General features: G+C 39.5%; 1 protein-coding gene across 2 annotated transcripts in view; it reads left to right on the top strand.

Moving 5' to 3' along the window:
* Positions 1 to 20,119, top strand: part of NELL1 (neural EGFL like 1) — an 831,926-nt gene extending 811,807 nt beyond the window's left edge. For both annotated transcript variants that reach the window (XM_004752144.3, XM_004752143.3), the window contains 4 exons: positions 424 to 617; positions 14,849 to 15,025; positions 17,495 to 17,719; positions 19,201 to 20,119. In XM_004752144.3, the coding sequence (XP_004752201.2) occupies positions 424 to 617; positions 14,849 to 15,025; positions 17,495 to 17,719; positions 19,201 to 19,251 (647 nt within the window). In that variant the 3' untranslated portion in view covers positions 19,252 to 20,119. The remainder of the gene's footprint in view (positions 1 to 423; positions 618 to 14,848; positions 15,026 to 17,494; positions 17,720 to 19,200) is intronic.
* Positions 20,120 to 20,425: the final 306 nt, after the last annotated feature.

The following is a 20,425-nucleotide window of genomic DNA, read 5'->3' as shown; positions in this document are numbered from 1 at the left end:
GATCTCCATAGGGTGTATCCACACTGTTAATGAATTAGCACTATTTATGGCCTCTGGACGGTATACTTCTTGGGAATATCTTAAAACTAATTTAGAGCTGCTACTGGATAATTTAGTAATTGGAGTCCCATAGCTGCAGGTTCGAGTATCAGACCTGCCACCCATTAGCTATATGACAGTTATTTCATGTTATTTCACTTCTTTGAGCCTCAACCTTATTATTTGCAAAATAGAGATAAGAAAAGATGCTCCCACGCAGAGCTGCTTTGCAAAGTAAATGAGATAATGCATATGAACAACTTAACACAGTACCTGGCACAAGATAAATGCTCAGCAATGTTAATCAATGCTATCATAAAGGGTTACTATTTTCTAATAACAATCTTGGCTAGATTCTGAAGCTCTGTGCCTTCTTTATTGCAGACATTGATGAATGTGCCTTAAGAACTCACACCTGTTGGAATGATTCTGCATGTGTCAACCTGGAAGGGGGCTTCGACTGCCTCTGTCCCTCTGGGCCCTCCTGCTCTGGTGACTGCCCCCATGAAGGAGGACTGAAGCGCAATGGGCAAGTGTGGACCTTGAAAGAAGACAGGTGTTCTGTCTGTTCCTGCAAGGTAAGGCTCATTGAGGGCAGCGGGAACTGGAACTGTTCTTTTCTTTCCTTCACTCTCTCCTCTTACACCCCAGTGCTTTCCCCCAGGTGTTGACTTGTGGGTCTACTCTAGTTTCTGAAAAAGCTTCTCCTGTTCTAACCCTTGCTACAGCTAATGATGCTGCTGAGTGGCAGCAACCCTGTTTTGAGCTGATTACGCTGTTCGTGAGAAGTAAGGTGTGTAGTTGAGAAGAAACAGCAGAGCACAGAGGGACTGGGCCAGAGAAGCCAATGTTAGTCCTTCCACTAAATGCTTGCAGTGCCTTTCGGGCTGTCTGGGTGAGAGCTTTCATGAGCCCTCATCCCACACTTACACAAACTTGCTGATTAAAATGACCCTTTGCCTGAAATGATTACCTGCGTGAACTCTCTCATTTTTGGGGGTGATGCCGTCCAGAAAAGCAAGGCTCACAGGCATGCTTCCAGAGGTCAGAGACAGGTGGACCTCTGTTCTGAACAAATGGTAATGATTGTATGAGACCATTTGGTAAATGATGTCTTCTTGTTTGTGTTGCTGGGCTGACTATTCTTTACATTACGTTCTTTGGAAAAGTAAGCTTAATGCTTATGAAAATAAAATTCTGTCATCACGTTTTTGCTTTATGCTTTGCAAAATGGGCCTATTAAAATGATTTCCTTGTGCTTTATTTCTTCTTTTGTTGATCTTACCTATTTCTTTTCCTTTGATATTACTTTACTGTAGCTCTTGCATTGTATTTTTTATGTCTATTGGGATGGTACTTTTTAATCTTGCACTTTATGGGTGTGGGAACCATGAGAAATGACTTGTTGAATAGCCTGTTAGGGAGCTAGTATCCTGATAAGTTCAGAGTTCTCTCTGGAAACAGAGTTAAAACATCATTCAGTTCATTCACCTGCCTTCAAGTCTGCCATACCTCCAAAGGACCTGGGGGCCCCTTTTTAAGAAAGCTAAGCCAAGTGTTTAGATTACCCCGTGAAGCTCATTTTTTTTTTTTTATCTTACACATTCATCTGGTTCCACACATCCAAACATAGGCCCAGGGACTCCGTATACTGAGTATCTCCCATGTTTGGAGCATTCTGTAATTTAAAAACAGCTTCACACTTAATTCTTTTTTTTTTTTTAATATTTTATTTATTTTACAAGTAGGCAGAGAGGCAGGCAGAGAGAGAGAGAGAGCGCGCGCGAAGAGGAAGCAGGCTCCCTGCTGAGCAGAGAGCCCAATGTGGGACTTGATCCCACTTTGAGATCATGACCTGAGCCAAAGGCAGAGGCTTTAACCCACTGAGTCACCCAGGCACCCCCACACTTAATTCTTACAACACAGCTTCGAAAGACAAGGCTTTAAGTTTTAGGGCAAATAATGTGCCCTAATTATCATAAGATGTAAATATCCAAGCAGGGAGTTGAATTGAGTTGAATTTTATTGGCTTGCCCCAAATTTCATAGTTTTCTTATCTGAATACATGTTTTATAAAACTCTACAGATGGGTACCTGCTGATAAATTTAACATGAATTAAGCAGTCACTCAAACTTGACCGAGCTCATACTCTAAACTTTGTACTGTGTTAATGATCGCATGGAGCACTGACTCAAAGGACAAAGTTTTTAGTGAAGGAAAAGCTTGTTGTAGGTTAGAATAGTTGAGAAAGTTTTGTGGAAGAGGTTGGCAATTAGGTCTCCATTCAGCCAGCAAAACAAGAATGCAGTTCTTTATTAGTTCTTCTCTAGAAAATACTCTTTTCCCCAAACTTACAAGGATGATCACAACCCCAAATCCTTTTTAGGCTTTATAGGTCTCCAGTCCCCGGAATAAGCACTAGATTTTAGCTGAGTCTTGACTAATGTATGACACCAAAATTTCTTGTTCAGTTTTTGTTTTATTTAAGCCCAAGGGAAGGAAATTACCAATCACTAAAACTTCCCAAAGTTTCATTAATTAATCATCCTAATAATCCAAGCAGTATAAATTTTTATATTCTACTTTGACTCTTAAAATGTCTCCAAAGTCACAAGAGAGGAACAGACCTTGTAATTCTATACTGTTAATATAACTCACCTCCACCACCACCCCACCCCTTAATGAATAAAGTACTGGAAGATTTCTGTACATAAATCTTTTGCTGATTTATTTTCCAGTTGCATTTATTACTCATTAATTACCTAGCTTCAAGAGCTCGTGGAGGGAGAGGAGGGCCTGGACTTAGGAGCTAAATTAAAAACCCTAAATCAAATTCTGTAAGACATTCCCAAAAGTTGAACTTATATGTGACCCTGTTTTTTTTTTTTTTTTTTTTTGTTTTTCTTTCCTGTATTTGCATCTGAAAGTGTTTTATTCCAATTTCAAAAGAAATAGTTTCAGTACTTAAGCATCTAAATGGACTACAATAGCATCAACTTGGAGACTAAAATAAAATCAAGGTTGGGACATAAATCCTGGCTCTTTAAGCATACTGTTGTTTCAAATTCAAATAAAACCAAATCACAAAAGAGCAGAATTACCCAAGCCAACAAAGGGTCAAGGCTTACTGTTAAAAGAAGCAGAGTCAGTCTACAGATTCAATGCAATCCCTATGAAAACACCAATAGTATTTTTCATAAAACTAGAATAAATAATCCTAAAATTTGTATGGAACCACAGAGCATTCTTGAAAAGGAACAAGTCTGGAGGTATTCAGATTTCAGATTTCAGTTATACCTAAAGCTACATTGACCAAAACATTATGGTATTGGCACAAAAATAGAGATAGATCAGTGGAACAGAATAGAGAGCCAGAAATGAATCCACACTTAAGTGGTCAGTCTACAACAAAAGAAGCAAGACTATATAATGGTGAAGACAGTCTCTTTGATGAATGGTATTGAGAAAATTGGATAGCTACATGCAAAAGAATAAAACTGGATCACTTTCTTGTACTTACACACAAAAATAAACTCAAAATGGATCAAAGAACTAAATATGAGGCCTGAAGCCATAGAATTCCTAAAAGAAAACACAGGCAGTAATTTCTTTGCCATCAGCCTTAATAACATCTTTCTAGACGTGTCTCCTAAGGCTAAAGGAAACAAATGTAAAAATAAACCATTGGGACAGTAATGGAATAAAATTCTTTGGCATAGCAAAGGAAATAAGCAATAAAATGACAAGGCAACCTACATAATGGAAGAAGATATTTGCAAAGAATATATCTGATAAAGAGCTAATATCCAAGATATATAAAGAACCGAGACTAAACACCAAAAATAATCTGACTAAAAATGGCCAAAGACCTGACTCGACATTTTTCCAAATAAGACTCACAGATGGCCCACAGGCACATAAAAAGATGCTCAGCATTGTTAGTCTTTAGGGGTATTACAAATCAAAACCACAATGAGATATCACCTCATCCTAGTCAGGATACGCAGTATCAAAAGATAAGAAAGAACAAATGTTAGCAAGGATGTGAAGGAAAAGGAACCGTTATATACTGTTGGTGGGAATGTGAATTGGTGCAACCACTGTGAAAATCAGTGGGGAGGTTCCTCAAAAGTCAAAAACAGAAATGCTGTATAATCCAATAATTGTACTATGGCTATTTACCCAAAGAAAATGAAAACAGTAATTCGGAAAGATAGACACCCTCCTGTGTTTATTGCCACATTATTTACAATAGCCAAGATATAGAAGTAACCCAAGTGTCCATCAATAGATGAATGGGTAAAGAAGATGTGGTGTACAAATGCACATATGGAATGATGGAATTTTACTCAGCCATAAAAAAAGAATGAGATCTTGCAGATTTACAAGAACATGGGTGGACCTAGAGAGTGCTATGCTAAATCAGAGTAAGGTAACTACCCTGTGATTTAACTCATGTGGGATCTAAAAAAAAAAAATGAACAAAGCAAAAAAAAGAAACATAAATACAAAGAGCAAACTGATGGTTGCTGAAGGAGAGGGGGTTGGGTAAGTGGGTGAAATAGATGTAGGAGATTCAGAGGTATACACCTCCAGTTATAAAATAAATGAGATGGAGATGAAAAGGACAGCATAGGGAATATAGTCAATAATATAGTATGGTGACAGATGCTTGACTCTACTTATTGTGCTATATAGTGTGTGTGTGTGTGTGTGTGTGTGTGTGTGTGTGTGTGTAAACTTTATGTTATATAGTTAATGTTGTGTCTTATATATTGAGTAATGTATAGAATTGTTAAATCAATATGTTGGACATTTCAAACTAATATCATATGCCAACTATACTTCAATCAGAAATTTTTTTAAAGGTTTTTTTTTTATTTATTTATTTGACAGACAGAGATCACAAGTAGGCAAGAGGCAGGCAGAGAGAGAGGGGGAGGCAGGCTCCCTGCTGAGCAGAGAGCCGGATGCGGGGCTCGATCCCAGGACCCTGAGATCATGACCTGAGCTGAAGGCAGAGGCTTTAACCCACTGAGCCACCCAGGCACCCCAATCAGAAATTTTTAAAAATGCTTAGGTTTTCAGGAGAAACAGGTGATGGCAGGGTGATGGCATCATGAAATTCTCAGGCAGTTTCAGATAAAATCACCTTCACTTGATGAAAAAGGAACTAATATGGGATTGAGGTATAAATATTATAAAAATGGGGGTGGGGAGTGCAGACTAAAAATACCCACTTGAGGTATTACGCTGAGCGAGACAAGTCAATCAAAGAAAGACAATTATCTTATGATCTCCCTGATATGAGGAAGTTGAGAGGCAGAGTGGGAAGTTTAGGGGGTAGGGTAGGAAAAAATGAAACAAGATGGGATTGGAAGGGAGACAAACCATAAGAGACTCTTAATCTCTTATGGCCCACAGGCACATAAAAAGATGCTCAAACGGAGGGTTGCTGGGGGAGGTGGGTAGGGAGAGGGTGGTTGGGTTATAGACATTGGGGAAGGTATATGCTATGGTGAGTGCTGTGAAGTGTGTAAAGCTGGCAATTCACAGACCTGTACCCCTGGAGCTAATAATACATTCTATGTTAATTTTAAAAAAGAATATCCACTTGAACAAAATTAGATCACACAATTGAAGAAACATTTAGATAAAACTTCTCTAGACCTTAAAGGCAAGAGCTCAAACAAGATAGGCAAAAAGGCAAGATCATTAAACAACAGAAAGAGGAGAGTGGCTCTTGGAGAAAGAGTTGAGGGGAAAAGCTATGCATTACGAAGACTAGTTCAAAAGCTTCTTGGAATCAAACCTGTACTGATGCCATGGAGATGAGGGGAAAACCCATCAATTTTGAGGAGGAAAAGTGGAGGAAAAACACGATTATGTGGTGGATATGGAAACTGACAATAATAATTTAGCACACAGTGGGTTTTCTGAAGAGAAAAGCACAACAAATGTAGCAAACCAATTTTACAGATAAGAGAGAAGGATGACTGTGATTTGTACACCAAAAGGACTCTATTACTGTAATAAGACCAATCCATATAAAGCCATTAGGACCAGTACTACTTCCATAGGCATCAGGGCAAGATTATGTTAGCATAGCATAGGAAATTTCAGATTGGCTTCAGACTTTCCTCCAAAGCTCAAGATGTCACTTTGTGACCTTGAGCAGATGACTTAGCATCAGAGCCTTTTTCATCCGCTGTACAATGAGAAGAGTGGTTAGATGATGTCAGAAGTTCTTTCTGGCTCTAGAATTCTCTAAGTCTAGAAACATCAGCTAGTGACATTTATGCCCTCTGTATTCTCTTTCACTCTTTCCAAAATGTTTTATTTGGGGCTTAACATCATTATTCATGGAGACCTTTCAAATCCTCTCCAGGATTTTCCCTTTTCTTTCTTGCCAGCACAGATATTTCTGTATTTACTTTACAGTATTATGTATACATTTATTTGCATATTTTACATTGAAGTAAGATTAGTTTGTCATCATATACAAATTATTCTTTTGAATTCTCTACAATACAAAGAGCAATTATTTGGGTCAGTTTCATTTTTGAAGGTTTAAATACTTAAATGGTTTAAAAATAACCTGGATTATACAAGAAATTACATTTTTCCACAAGGTTTTTAGCCCTTCTAACACCTGCTTAGAAATGTCAGCCTTCAAGATGTCTGAATAACACTATAGGGCTGAGTATACCAGCATTAGTCTTTTGAGTCCATTAGTTTTATGTACATAATTGTAGGAATTTTTCTTAAAGTTTTCTTGAAACAGAAGTTTTACATGAAAATGTTGTACTCCTGTGCTGAGGTGTCCTATCATCTAATTCTGTTATTTTATCCATTTTAGATATAAAATGCAGCAATGAAAATTTTAAATATATAAATATATATGAATTATATGTATAAATATTCAACAGAGAAGGTTTATAAATAGCAGAGAAAAAATGGTAGAGTTGGAGTGAAATTCTTGTCAAAGTCTTTCCTTAGTTTTTGGTTTCATATGTAATTTCAGGGCACCCTTACCTTGACAAGAAGCAGATGAAACACCTGCAATGAATAATTAGGGCATCCAAGAAAATGTGCATTTAAGTAGGCACTATTGAGTGATAGCACACAGTGTAGTCCAACATAATTTCTCCTGTGACTTTGCCACATATTATCTGAAGTTCTAATAAGATTTAGAAAAGTCTTAATTTGATTTATATAGGACACATGGCAATGAAGAGACCTGGTGTGGAAGAGAGGGCAGGGGCAACAGTAATGTCATTGATAATTCTGTATAGATACTTTTGGGCAGTTCCTTTCTCCACCCCAGGATCATGCCCCATCATAAGGGTGGAGGTAGAAATGAGCTAACATTTCCCATGTGTCTGGCACTCTGTGTATCGCCTCATACTTTGACAGCAATCTCATGAAGTAAATATAATTATCCCTTTACAGAAGAAACAGAAACTCAAGTTTCACACAAATAAGTAGTGACAGTAGAAGTAAAACTGAGATACCCATGACAAAATCACCAGGTCTCTTCTTGAAGAAACTGGCTCCCAGCCCTACTGCTCTGCGTGGCTGTGGTTCTGTGAATTCTGCAAGTTATTTTACATCTCCAAGCCATGGCTTTATCAGTATGACTGGGTTAATATCTATGGACACATTTACCCTGAGAGTGAACTAAGATAAAGATATGGTTGAAGTACTCAACTCAGAGCCTTGCAGAGAGAGCTGTCTCTCCAGGAGTAATCACTTAGCAAAAAAAAAAAAAAAAAAAAAAGAGTCAAAGTTATTTTAAAGACCACTTCTCCCCTTGAGGGTCAATACACCAGGTTAGCTACCAGTGTTTCATGCCCATTGAAAGAGGTCTTGAAACATGTCTACCACTTAATTGAGTTCAACAATAAAGCCACATCAACACAAATGGATTTGGGCTTTTGTTTAGATGCCATACGCTTCCTTGACAGTGACAGTGATTTTATGCACCTTCAGACCACTTAGTTGATTAGGGAAAAGACTGCTGAATTGCTTGGAACCCATGTTCTTCTAGCATTACCCAAACTACTGATACCCAGAGTGAAAAATGATTCTCTCTCTGGACTTGACCCCTAAATCTTAGTTACAGCCCAGTTTCTTTTCACAGATACCCATCTGTGGCTCTTCCATTTATAAATTTGTCAAGAGCTTTAGGAGCACATCTTTATTTTCTACCTGTGCTACATGGGAAGAGAGAGAGGTCTCAGATTTATTAGCGTCTGCAGCATTTTAGTATGCTTATGTCGTGGCCGTATTTATATTTTTGATTGTGGAGATGAACAAGCAAATGGGTAAACAAACAATCGCCTGTTATGCCCTGGTAGAGTCATGAACAATTTGTTAAAGAAACATAGAAAGGGAAAGTATACTCTATCCTAGGAAGATAACAGAAAGAAGTAAGGGAGACGTCACAGAGGAGGTGAAGTTTGAGTGAGACCCTAAGGATGAGAAATTTAGCCAAGGAGAGAGAGATGGGAGGAAAGTGAATCCCAAAGAGGGACGAGCAAGACCAAAGAAGCAAAAACACTACATGTGTTCTGATAAGGAAAATGTGAAGTAAATGATGAGCTTTGACTATAAGAAAAAAAAAAGAAGAGGAAGAATATGGGAAGGGTGATAAGCCTGGGGAGATAAAGGCTAGGGACACAGACAGACGATGGAATTTAGACTTAACTTGTGGGCTGTAGAGGATCATGAGTGACTTTTTGTTTAGGATTGGCATGGCCCAATCAGGGTCTGATCCACAGCACAACAGAAAGACTGAGGAGATCAAAACTAAATGGAGAAGTTTCGGGAGCATACAGATGAGAACCTGAAGGAGAGATAGAGAAGTAAGATCACGTGAAAGATAACAGAAACTAAGTGATATGTCCTGAGGAATGGTGATGTCAGACTCTCAACCTCTGGGGCAATGTGTGCCCTCATTCTGTGGGCAGAAGAGAAGCTCAAGACCGGCATGTTTGAGACTTAGCATCCCCATTTTCTTGGACAAACAATTTCAGGTGCCACTGACAAGAGAAAGAGCCAGCGTCTTCAAGTTAGGCTAGTGCACACTGGATAAAGGTCAGACACAATACTGACTCCTGCACTATTACCTACTCTGGCGACTATTAGTAGAAAGTGGCAGAAAAAGAACATGCTATGCGGGCCAGATTTCATTTCTGTGCTTCCTACAGCATTGTTTTATCTTGATTTGTTTTGTTTATTGAAATGTGACTAGCACGCATCCTGAAACTAAGTGGAGTACTGAAGACTCGAGCAATGCCAGGTCTTGAGTTTATCTGGCAATGATGGAGGTAGATAGGGATATGGATACCATAAATAACCAGTCACCCTCCACATCGTCATAAACAGAAGGAGGGTAAAGTGGGGAGGAACTTTGCCAGATTATCTGGAATGCTGTCATTTGACCTGGCCTCATATGAGCCTTTGCCCAGAAACTGAGGAAGGTGACCACGGTAGGGAAACCTAAGGGGTTCCTGTGTTTCCTTCAGACAAGAGGGAAGCTCCATCTGCTGGGAGCTTACAATAGAATTGACCCTGCCAGTCTCCATGTGGCTCTCACTCATACAGTGAAGAACAGGGATGAGTCAGCTTGTGCCTGGGGCCAGGGTAGAGGTTAGTTTTCTGAAATCCTGCAGTTTACTCAGAAAACTGTTCTGCTTTGCTGTCTGAACCTAACCAGCAATATTGTCAGTACCTTCCTCTCTAGAGTGTTGTTGATGGCAGGAGAGTTGGCTGTGAAGTCCCCAAGATTGTGTTTCATTTTCTTTGAAGATGAACAAGGTGCCAAGTTTATTTTCCCTCAAAACTCGAGGGGTTCTCTCAAGGAAGAGGGTCTTCTTTTCCATTCCCCTGACTTCCACTGTGCCATTCTAAACCCTGCCTTTCTTTGCAGAACCTTAAGGGTAATGCCATGCTAATCCCCCAGTGGACTGGGTTACCTTATTTCTCCATCAGACATTCTTAAACTTTCCCATGCACCAGAATCCCCTGGAGGGCTTGTTAAACATTGATCACTAATTCTACCCCTCGACGTTCTGGTTCAGTGGATTGGGTTAGAGCCCAACAGATTTCATTTCTAGCTAGTTCCTGGGAGATTCAAATGCTGCTGGTCAGAGAGCTACTCTTTGAAAACCATTGCCCCAAGAATCCTTCTGATTTCAGTTTGCATGGAAGTCCTTTTATCCTACCGCCAGCCTCCTCATGATACAAGGAAGCAGCATGTTGGAAAATCATTGCTATCAAAGTCCAGAGTACGATCTAGTTCCTATTTTTACATTACTCTGCTATGTGGAAAAGTCCTTTCCCTCCTCTGGTCCTGATTTCCTCTTCATTAACATGAGTTGGATTCAATGACTGGTAAAGGTTTTATTAGAGAGGTGCTAATTAGAGAGGGCTAATAGACTAGTTGTGGGATGTAACCTGGAGACAAAATTAATATTTTGTAAATAAGATTGGCTAGCACACCACAATAAATTTGAATGTGAGATGATAGAAGAGATGGGTGGGTCTAGAGTACCACTCTGAATTTTACCCTTTATATCAGAGATCAAAACATTTTCTGTAAAGAACCAGACAGGCTTTGCTTATGTACAGTCTCTCCTCACATACTGAACTCTGCATTTGAGTGTGAAAACAGCCACAGACAATATGTAAATGAATGAGGGAAACTATGTTCTTTTTTTTTTAAGTTTTTTTTTTTTTAACTTTTTTTGTTTATTTGACAGAGAGAGAGAGCACAAGTAAGCAGAGCGGCAGGGAGAGGGGGAGAGAGGGAAGCAGGCTCTCTGCTGAGCAGGGAGCCTGATGTGGGGCTTGAGCCCAGGACCCTGGAATCATGACCCGAGCCGAAGGCAGCTGCTTAACCAACTGGGCCACCCGGGCAGCCCTTTTTTAAAGATTTTATTTTTATTTATTTGACACAGAGAGAGCGATCACAAGTAGGCAGAGAGGCAGGCAGAGCAAGAGGAGGAAGCAGGCTCCCTGCTGAGCTGAGATCCCAATGTGGGGCTCAATCCCAGGAACCCAAGATCATGACCTGAGCTGAAGGTAGAGGCTTAACCCACTGAGCCACCCAGGTGCCCCGGAAGCTGTGTTCTTATTAATAAAACTTTATTTACAGAAACAGGTGACTACCAGAATTTGGACTATAGGCATCACTTTGCCTAAACCCCAGGTTAGATTATTATTCAATTTCCATCAATAATTTTAAGTCCAGCTTCTTGATTTAGAAGTTTCCAAACAATGGCAGGGGAAAAAAAGTGATATTTTGCAATCTACAGTAAATAAATTAAACTATTCAGTAATAAAATGTATAATTTATAATATAAAACCCATAACTTTCCATGGCATTATAAGAATAAATTCATATTTTATTTGCTAGGAAGGTATATATCCCTGCTTCTTAAAATTCAGGAGCAATTTAAATATTACAATGGTTATTAATTGTTTATAGCTGAGCTTTCATTACAAAACTGCAGAAAAGCATTTAGCTTCTATGGCAGAAGGGTGGGAAAAATACATCTTGGGCATGTAAATGGGGCTTGTTCTGATCACCCCAGCTGGGATAGAGGTCAAGCTCAGGGAATGACCCCAGAGATGTACCACGAGAAGGATTACTCACCATCTCTCAGCTCCATTTCCTTGCCAAGTTTGGATTCTAGTGTGGTTGTGTTCTGTGAGCTGAAGTTTTGTAATGGCATTCTCACTGAATTAATGGAGCCACCTGTGACATTTTCATTATAAAAATGATTTTCTTGACAGTTACTCTGTAATTCAAAAGGCAAAATGAACATAGCCATTGTTCTAAAATATATTAGAGACTAAGAGGGGCCTATTTGGCATTTTCCCATAATTGATGAGATATGAAATTGCTTTATTTTTCACTAACCCTGGAGGCTATCCACTTATTCTCATTCATTCTTTTAATCCCCACATGTGGCAAGAAACCTGACATTCTGATTGGGCCTCATTGCCTGTGGTACAGTAACCTATTCTAAAAGAAAATGTCCCTGTTTGATAGGGTTTGTGAACATAGTTATGTGGGTTACTGAGGCCTAGTCCTTCTATACTTGGGGAGAGTAATATTGTGACCTCAGGAGCTGAGCTGACCAAATGGTTTTACATTGTAGCTACCATTACTTTTCTTAACTTCTTGGCTAAAATAAATTGCTAGGGAGTCATTCGGGGCAATAATCACACAAGCAAAATATGTTAGTGAGTTAAAATAAAGGCCTATTGTTGGAAGATGCCTAGACTCTGTTGGTCCAGACTAATTAAAGTCTCTGTCTCAATTCACCTGCTTGACTGGAGTGTGTGTGTGCGTGTGTGTGCGTGCGCACGCGCGCGCATGTGCAAGCACTCACGGCTGTGTGCATTTATATAATCTTTCACCTCTTGATATCTGGAAAATTATGATTTCCTGTCATTTCCTGCAGTAATAGAAAAAATGCACATGCTTTGAGGGAAAGCATTTTTCAACCTGTTATTATATACATAGCCAGCATGTCTCCTTTCCATTTTCCACAAAAAATGTAAAGCACTTAAAGATTTCCACATTCGCTGACAGTAAACTTGTCTCAGCAAGCCCGGTCCTATTCAACATTGTTATCGATGAAGTAGATGAAGACCCTGAGGGCAGGCCCATCAAGTTTGCAGAATTCACAAAGCGGTGAAGGAGGACAAACTATGGGGATGACAGAAACAGCATTTAGAAAACATTGTGACAAGAGGGAGAGATGAAATGGATCTAACAAGCCACTGTACAGTAAGGATAAGCATCAGGTTTTATCTGTGCTGCCCCCCAATAACTAAAAGCACGAAATGGGGATATAGGGCTTAATGATGTTTTAGTCTCCATTAAGTTCAATATCAATCAATACCATGACATAACCACAGTTAAGTAAGGATGTAAATACTGAAATCAGCCTGCATTAAAGAAAGTACCGTACTTAAAACAAGGTGACCGGGAGTCCTAGTTCACTGTGTTAGTCAGACTGTTACTGAAGAATTACATTTAGTTCTTTTACTCAACTACCTCATTTGAGAAATGGAGTATAAATCATACTCCATAGAATTATCAAGACCAAATGTGCTACTGCATATAAAAGGCTTAACACAATGTATGTATGGCCCCAAATAAGTGTTAAGATGATGATGATGATGGTGGTGGTGGTGGTGGTGAATATTATTACTATTGGAAATACTTGAAACTGTTGAAGATAAGGCAACTATAACAGTAAAAGGACACAGAACTAGTGGGACTGGTCAAAAAATTAGTGATGTTTAATTCAGAGGCGAGATGATTCCATGGAGACATAAATGCTGTCTTCTAAGAACAGAAGAGTTGAAAATGTGACAGAAGGGATTGGGAGTTCTATGACTAGCAGTGGTGTGAGCAAGTCTCAATGGATAGAGGCAACCAGAAGTCCAGTTTTTCAACTTCAGACATGAACAGAGATAGGGTCTTCAGATGCCTTCCATATGGTGGCTTCCCTGAGACTAGAGAGCTTCAAGCACAGGCTTGATGACTTTTGAATATGATTGTTGTAGTGAGAGTTCAGTATAGGCCCAGGTGGCTTGGTTATGTGTCCTGGAAGGTACCACTGACTCTGAGAGTCTTTGGTTTTATCAATATTCAGCAGAGCAGTTATCACCATAATTGGTGGTCTTACCTTACATTTTCAGCGCCTTTATCGTCTGAGGTGAGAAATTACGTGAGCGACACACATATAATGGGGACAGAAGGCAAATGTGCAGTCTTAATGTTTGAACGCTGTTGAACTTCATGTCTTTATGAGTATGAGCGTTCAGGGCCATTACTCCAGAAATTGTACTGTGCCTGTTATTTGGGCAACTGCCTCAAGGTGGAAGGGCACCTGATCTGAGCCCCTTGTAATAAGCACCCTAAAGCCTGTGTTAGAGAAGAAAAATTGTTTTGAAACTGGAAGCCCTGACAGTGTTCCTTAGACATTGCTAACACTGGATAAATCATTTAGCAACTCTGGGCCTCAGTTAATTCTTCTGTGAAAAGGGTAGAGTCATCCTTCCCTCCCAGAGTTGAGAAGGGGTACGATTCAGTGAATGCCTTTGAATGCATTTCGTGGCATCATTGTGAACTGGTAAAAATTCAGTAGCATGATTTTCCACTCAAACGAGTTCTTGAGTGTATATGCATTTTAACTGCTTAGTTTAATTGAATTCTACTTAGAAATGTGATTTTTTGAGGGGCGCCTGGGTGGCTCAGTGGGTTAAGCCTCTGCCTTTGGCTCAGGTCATGATCACAGGGTCCTGAGATTGAGTCCCACATCAGGCTCCCTGCTCAGCGGGGAGCCTGCTTCCCTCTCTCTTTCTCTGCCTGCCTCTCTGCCTACTGTGATCTCTCTCTGTCAAATAAATAAATAAAATCTTAAAAAAAAAAAAAGAAATGTGATTTTTTTTTTTTGAAACATTAGGGGGGAAAAAAGTTTCAAAGGACATACTGACTTTTTTAAACTTAGAAATATCTCTGTGTTTATGTGGGCTGCTCTGCAGGCAAGACCAGAGAAAGGGTGTGTGTGTGTGTGTGTGTGCATGGATGCATGGATGCATGTGTGCACACACGCACACAGTGCATATGTTTTGAGCAAAATGAAAGGTGGCCAGGGGAGTACTTAGACTCTAAGAAATCTTTCCTGTGTGCACTGTAAAGTGTTTATGAGGTTTGCTTTTCATAGTGCTGCTACTCTGTTTCTCTAATGATAGAACCTCCTTCACCTCATTTCTAAACAGGACGGAAAGATATTCTGCCGACGGACGGCTTGTGATTGCCAGAATCCAAGTGTTGACCTTTTCTGTTGCCCAGAGTGTGACACCAGAGTCACAAGTCAATGTTTAGATCAAAATGGACACAAGCTCTATCGGAGTGGAGACAACTGGACTCATAGCTGCCAGCAGTGCCGGTGTCTGGTACGTCGGCTTCCCTGACGGGCTGTTATCCCTCTTCCCTGAAACAGTTGCTAACTCAGTTGCCCATGGGCTTGAGTTTCCTGCTCTTTGCGATGCTATTCAGGGAGCTTGAGTCTTGTGGCTCTTAAGGGGCAAATGCTCTGCCTGAAGACATTCAGATTCTACTATTCAAAGCAATATACAGAGACAGGCTAGGGGGATGGGTGATATAGGTGATGGGGATTAAGGAGTGCACCGTGATGAGCTCTGGGTGATGGATGGAAGAGTTGAATCCCTGTACTGTACACCTGACATGAATATAATGGTATGTGTTAACTATACTGGAATTAAAGCTTCTATAAAACCCCCAAACCAAAAACAATATACAAGACAAAAAGTATGTGTTTATGGGTCAGATTTGGCCCAACTTGGGTTAGTTTTCAACTGCCAATTTTTGGCAAAACCAGATCAAGAAAAATAGCCCCACAACAGAAAGTCTTCAGGGCCCTGACTGGGACCTGTAGTTCTTATAGAGCCCAACTTTGATTCCCTGGGCCCTGACCATTGAAAGTCTCAATATGAGAGATAACAGAACACAGCAGAAATATAAATATCACGGATTGAGTCAGAGAGACCAAGAATTCAGTCTTACTTCTCCCACATGCTAGCTCTGTGCTATTAATTTGGACAAGTTCTTGTGTTGCACTGGTCGTTCTTTCCTTCATGGCACACAAGGGATACTAAGCACTTTGGAGTTTTGCTCTGATGATAAGAAAATATACGTGAAGCACAAATACAGCCTTTGGCATGTAGAAGGTCCTTAGTGCACAATAATGACTATTGATAGTATTTCCTGGATTGAAAACTCTGTTTTGGATTTGAAGCCTTCCTATAAAAAAAAATTGTAGGTAATTTTGGATTTTAAGATAAAAATATGATTGTTATCATCATATTTGAGATGTCCAGAGGAAAAAAACTTAATTGCTGGATCTTGTTCTCTGTGTTTGGAATCATGCCACACACAAAGCTTTCAAAGGACGCAAAGACTGTTGTGAAACATAATCATAGTGAATACGATGTTCCATCTGTGAGGAAGTCATAGCTTTTGGAACCATGTCACAACTAAGTCAACTTATAATGGAATCTATGAGCTGCATTCCATAGTCTAACATTTGCTGAAATTAGTGATTTAGTCTACGGATACTGTATGAAGACAAACATTTAGAGAAATTATATTGTAAATTGCTATCGGATTTTCTAAAGTCTCCTGGCGAATGTGCAGATCATTTTAATAGAATGCATTCTTCTGACTCACTCCTCATACTGAGAAGTATAACTCAGATATATTCAAATCAAAGCCATTTTTTCCCAAGCTCCCATCAAAGGGCAAATAAACCCCATACAACTAGAAAATTAGCTTCCATATCAGTTTGGAAAATTACATTTCTTCTTCAAGAAGCCAGTCATCAGGCACTTAGAAGAATCGGAATTAATTTCAGACATGAAATTTTCAGAGCATTTCAGAAGTGTCTCCACTTCCATCCCCAGGCCCTAAGGCTAATATTTCTTGGGAAAACTGAAGATGTTAAACATGTAGCTTAATAATTACTTGAATATAATGTGGGCCATATTTAATAAATATTTATCAAGACGTTGTATGTGCTAGACTCTGAATGATATAATGGTGAGCATGATAGGTATGGTCTATCACCCAAGGTCATTGTCTTGTGAAGCTGACAATGTGAGTTTGCACAAACTCCAGTGATTTGTCATGATAACAGAAGAAGAGGCTGCATAAAGGTATAGCCTGCTCAATGGAGTCACAATTGGCAGATTCTGAAACACAGAGGAGCTCCAACTGAACTGTTAACTACTACTAGTTAGTGATGTTACTAGCTAGATGTCATATTGAAAACCATTCTGAAATAGTTCTCTTGATATTACCCAATCTCAATTTTAAATCTGATACTAGGAACTCAGTTCACGAAGTGGGTAAAATACTATTATGCTTCAAGTTTCCCTTTGACCTTCAGAGTAATTAATTTCTCTTTAAACACTAGCCAATACCTTATTACCTATTCACTTACTGCTCGATTGATGAGCATTTTTTGGCCAAAACTCTGCTAAGTATCAGGGGGATAAAGAAACAAGCCCAAAGCCTGCAGATTCAAAATGTAATGTAGAATTGTACTGAGAGTGATGACGAGGATCCTAAGTGTGACAAACAAAAAAATTAAGGAGTGCAATTGATATACAGGGACAGGATCCATCTCTTTTTGGGGCTGCCCTAGACAGTCAGCAAAAGCACTCTGGAGGAGGTGAAATCTGTGGTAGCTCTTCAAGGAGCTAAGTATAGTCTACCCATAAAGGTGGAAGTAAAAACATTCCATAAGGACAGTGACGCGCCCCCTCCCCCGCCCCCTGTAGGACTTTGGGGACAGAATTGTGCATAAGAACATGGATGAGCCATTTTGGGCTTTCTCTCTACAGGAAGGAGAGGTAGACTGCTGGCCACTCACTTGCCCCAATTTGAGCTGTGAGTACACAGCCATCTTGGAAGGGGAGTGCTGTCCCCGCTGCGTCAGTGACCCCTGCCTGGCTGATAACATTGCCTATGACATCAGAAGCACTTGCCTGGACAGCTCTGGCATTTCAAGGCTTAGCGGATCAGTGTGGACAATGGCTGGATCCCCCTGTACAACCTGCAAGTGCAAGGTAATTGGATGTCCTGAGGACAGTTGAGCCTTGAACCGTTGTCAGAGAGCGCCTGCAGGAGGTCCGTTCCTGATGTTCCAGAATGCCCAGATTCTGAGGGGCCTGGTGAAAACACAGGCAGGCATTTACTTCTCATAGGAGGTTAATATGTCTGAATGGATCATAGCTGTACCGCATAAAAGGCAAACTCCAAATGAACATGGAATAAAAATAGTCCTCTCTCTTGCCTTTGAACTACAGAATTTTAACAATTGACACTAGGACCAATTATGGCTGATTTAAGCTGTTTTGACCTGCATATTAAAAAGAAAAGAAAGAGAGGGAAAAAAAGATCTCTTTTCATTGTGGAAAACTGTATAAGCTCTTTCATGAAACTGTCAGTGTTAAAAAAAAAAATGTTCTATGAAGTTGTTTGCTTTGTTTAATTATCAGTGCCTTATGCGGGAACCTGAAGCTCTTGCTGCAGGACTTAATTAATTGTGATTATATTCCTGTCTTTTTAGAGGAGTTCCCATAAGGGATCCTCATATGTCTTTAAAATTAAAAACTGACCCCTTTCTCCCTACAATGCTTGTGAAGAGCTATGACTACAGCTGACTTGAAGCAGGGGTTAGGTAGTGTTAGATCTCTGCCAAAATATCTGTTTAAGATTCCCATGATTAAGCATGCTTAAAATATTAGTTTATTTGGTTCTATCAAATTCCTGGCTCATTCCAGACATCAGTGGAAGGTTCTCAACTCATCTTTTTATGGCTGTTATAAAGGCAGATTGGAAAAATGCCACCTTAAGATTCAGCCCCAATAGAAAAAGGCCAGTTTCAAACTTCACATAGCAAAAGAAACATGGTCGTGTGTGTGTGTGTGTGTGTGTGTGTGTGTGAGAGAGAGAGAGAGAGAGAGACTGGAGGATGTGGAAACTGTTATTTAGTAGTATTTCTCTGAGGTCATGTTTGAGATTCTTTTAGGGGAATTATAAAAGTATATTTATATTAATGCATGTCCTTGATTTTTAATGAATTTCCGATAATTTATATATCTAAATATGTATTGTTCCCTTCATAGTCATCACGAGGGACTCTATTCCTAATGTACAGACCTTTCTGGAACCCATTTTGGAGTTGCCTTCAGGTCCTTGTGGTACTTGACTAGCTTTGTTAATGATCATTGAGGGGTTTATTTTTGAAAACACTTTTATCTGGAATAAATCCAGGAAGTAAGTGGTGTAAACAACCTAGAAATATAGGGGAGGAGTCCCAAACCTGGTTTGAGCTCAGACAGAGGTATAAAATTATACTGTCAGCAGGAGCTAGCAGGAGGGACTCAAGAGCGTTCCATGTGTCCTTCCTTTCCACTCCTTGTGTAGCCTCCTTCGTAATTTTTCAGTAGCGTTTATGGAGTTTGTGTCAAAACACAGCTATAGTCATTTTGAGTATGAAAATGCACCCTGTCTCATTAGCTAACACTTGTGTCTTGATGCACAGAATGGAAATGTCTGCTGCTCTGTGGATTTGGAGTGTCTTCATAATAACTGAAGAATTTCAAATGGACTCATCATTGTGGGAGAAGAATGGACGAAATGGCCATCCAGCATGGTGAAGAACAGGAGTTGGTGTTGGTTGTTTTTCTGTTTTTTGATTTTTTTTTTGTTTGTTTGTTTTTTTGGGATTTTTATCACGGACAATTACCAAAGTCTCCATCTGAAGAAGGTGTTTGGGGGTTGCCTTTTGGACCTACCACTTTGTTCATTCTTGCTAACCTAGTCTAGGTGACCTACAGTGCAGTGCTTTTAAGTCTCTGGTTGTTACAAGAAGTTTCCCGTGTTGTAAATCACATGTTTCCCTTATCAGATCGTTTGCAAATACATTTAAATGATCTCATGGTAAATGTTGGTGTATTTTTTGGTTTATTTTGTGTACGAACCTAATAGAGATTCAGCTCTTTTATTTTTTTTCTTGAGTTTTGGATCAAATTCTACAAATAAAGTTGCCTGTTGTGATTTTGTCCCATCCACTCTATACTTAGTATTGAGATCCCTGTGAAATGTTTTGATGAGTGTATGTCTGTAGAGTCTCACTGCATTATACTTCCATTTCCAACTGCTGAACACACTTAGATGCTTACTCATTCAGCTTCAACAAGGTGAAGGAAATGATGATATATTAAAAAGGAGAATGACCACAGAGATAATTATATAATTATTTTTTAAAGAACCTTATTCTCCCTCTTGCAAACAAAATGAAACTAAAGCTTAAGTCACAATTTAGAAGTAGCAATGCTTAACACCTTTCCAAGCACTGAAAGAATCTTTGCATTTGTTTCATATGGTAATTGATAATTTACAAGGGACCTGCATACCTACGAATACAAGTTCTTATCCTAGCACACGTGAATGGTATTATTCCTGCATTACAGGAGAGTAAATGAATGTATGCTAGGCAACCAGTTTTTATAGATCTAGTTGATTGGTAGCATGTTGGGACTGGTAACCAGGTCTCCTAGTGCCTGCCCAATGATGTTTTCCTCTAGACCATACAACCTCTCAGATGGTAGAGGATACACTTTTAGGAAAAAGCTATTTGTATGCTCAGTAGTTCTTTGAGAACAGTGCAAGTTTTCATCTGAGCCACCACCATATTTCTAACTAAGAGTTGGCAGTTATTGAATGATACAAAAGGAAGAAAATGTGTAAGTAACATTTTATCTGAG

This window comes from Mustela putorius, unplaced genomic scaffold, assembly GCF_011764305.1.
Source record: "Mustela putorius furo isolate JIRA1106 unplaced genomic scaffold, ASM1176430v1.1 tig00003859_pilon_pilon_pilon, whole genome shotgun sequence".
NCBI classification, from domain to species: Eukaryota; Metazoa; Chordata; class Mammalia; order Carnivora; family Mustelidae; genus Mustela; species Mustela putorius.
Note: the sequence above shows the minus strand (reverse complement) of the source record. Positions and strands in the feature narration are given on the sequence as shown.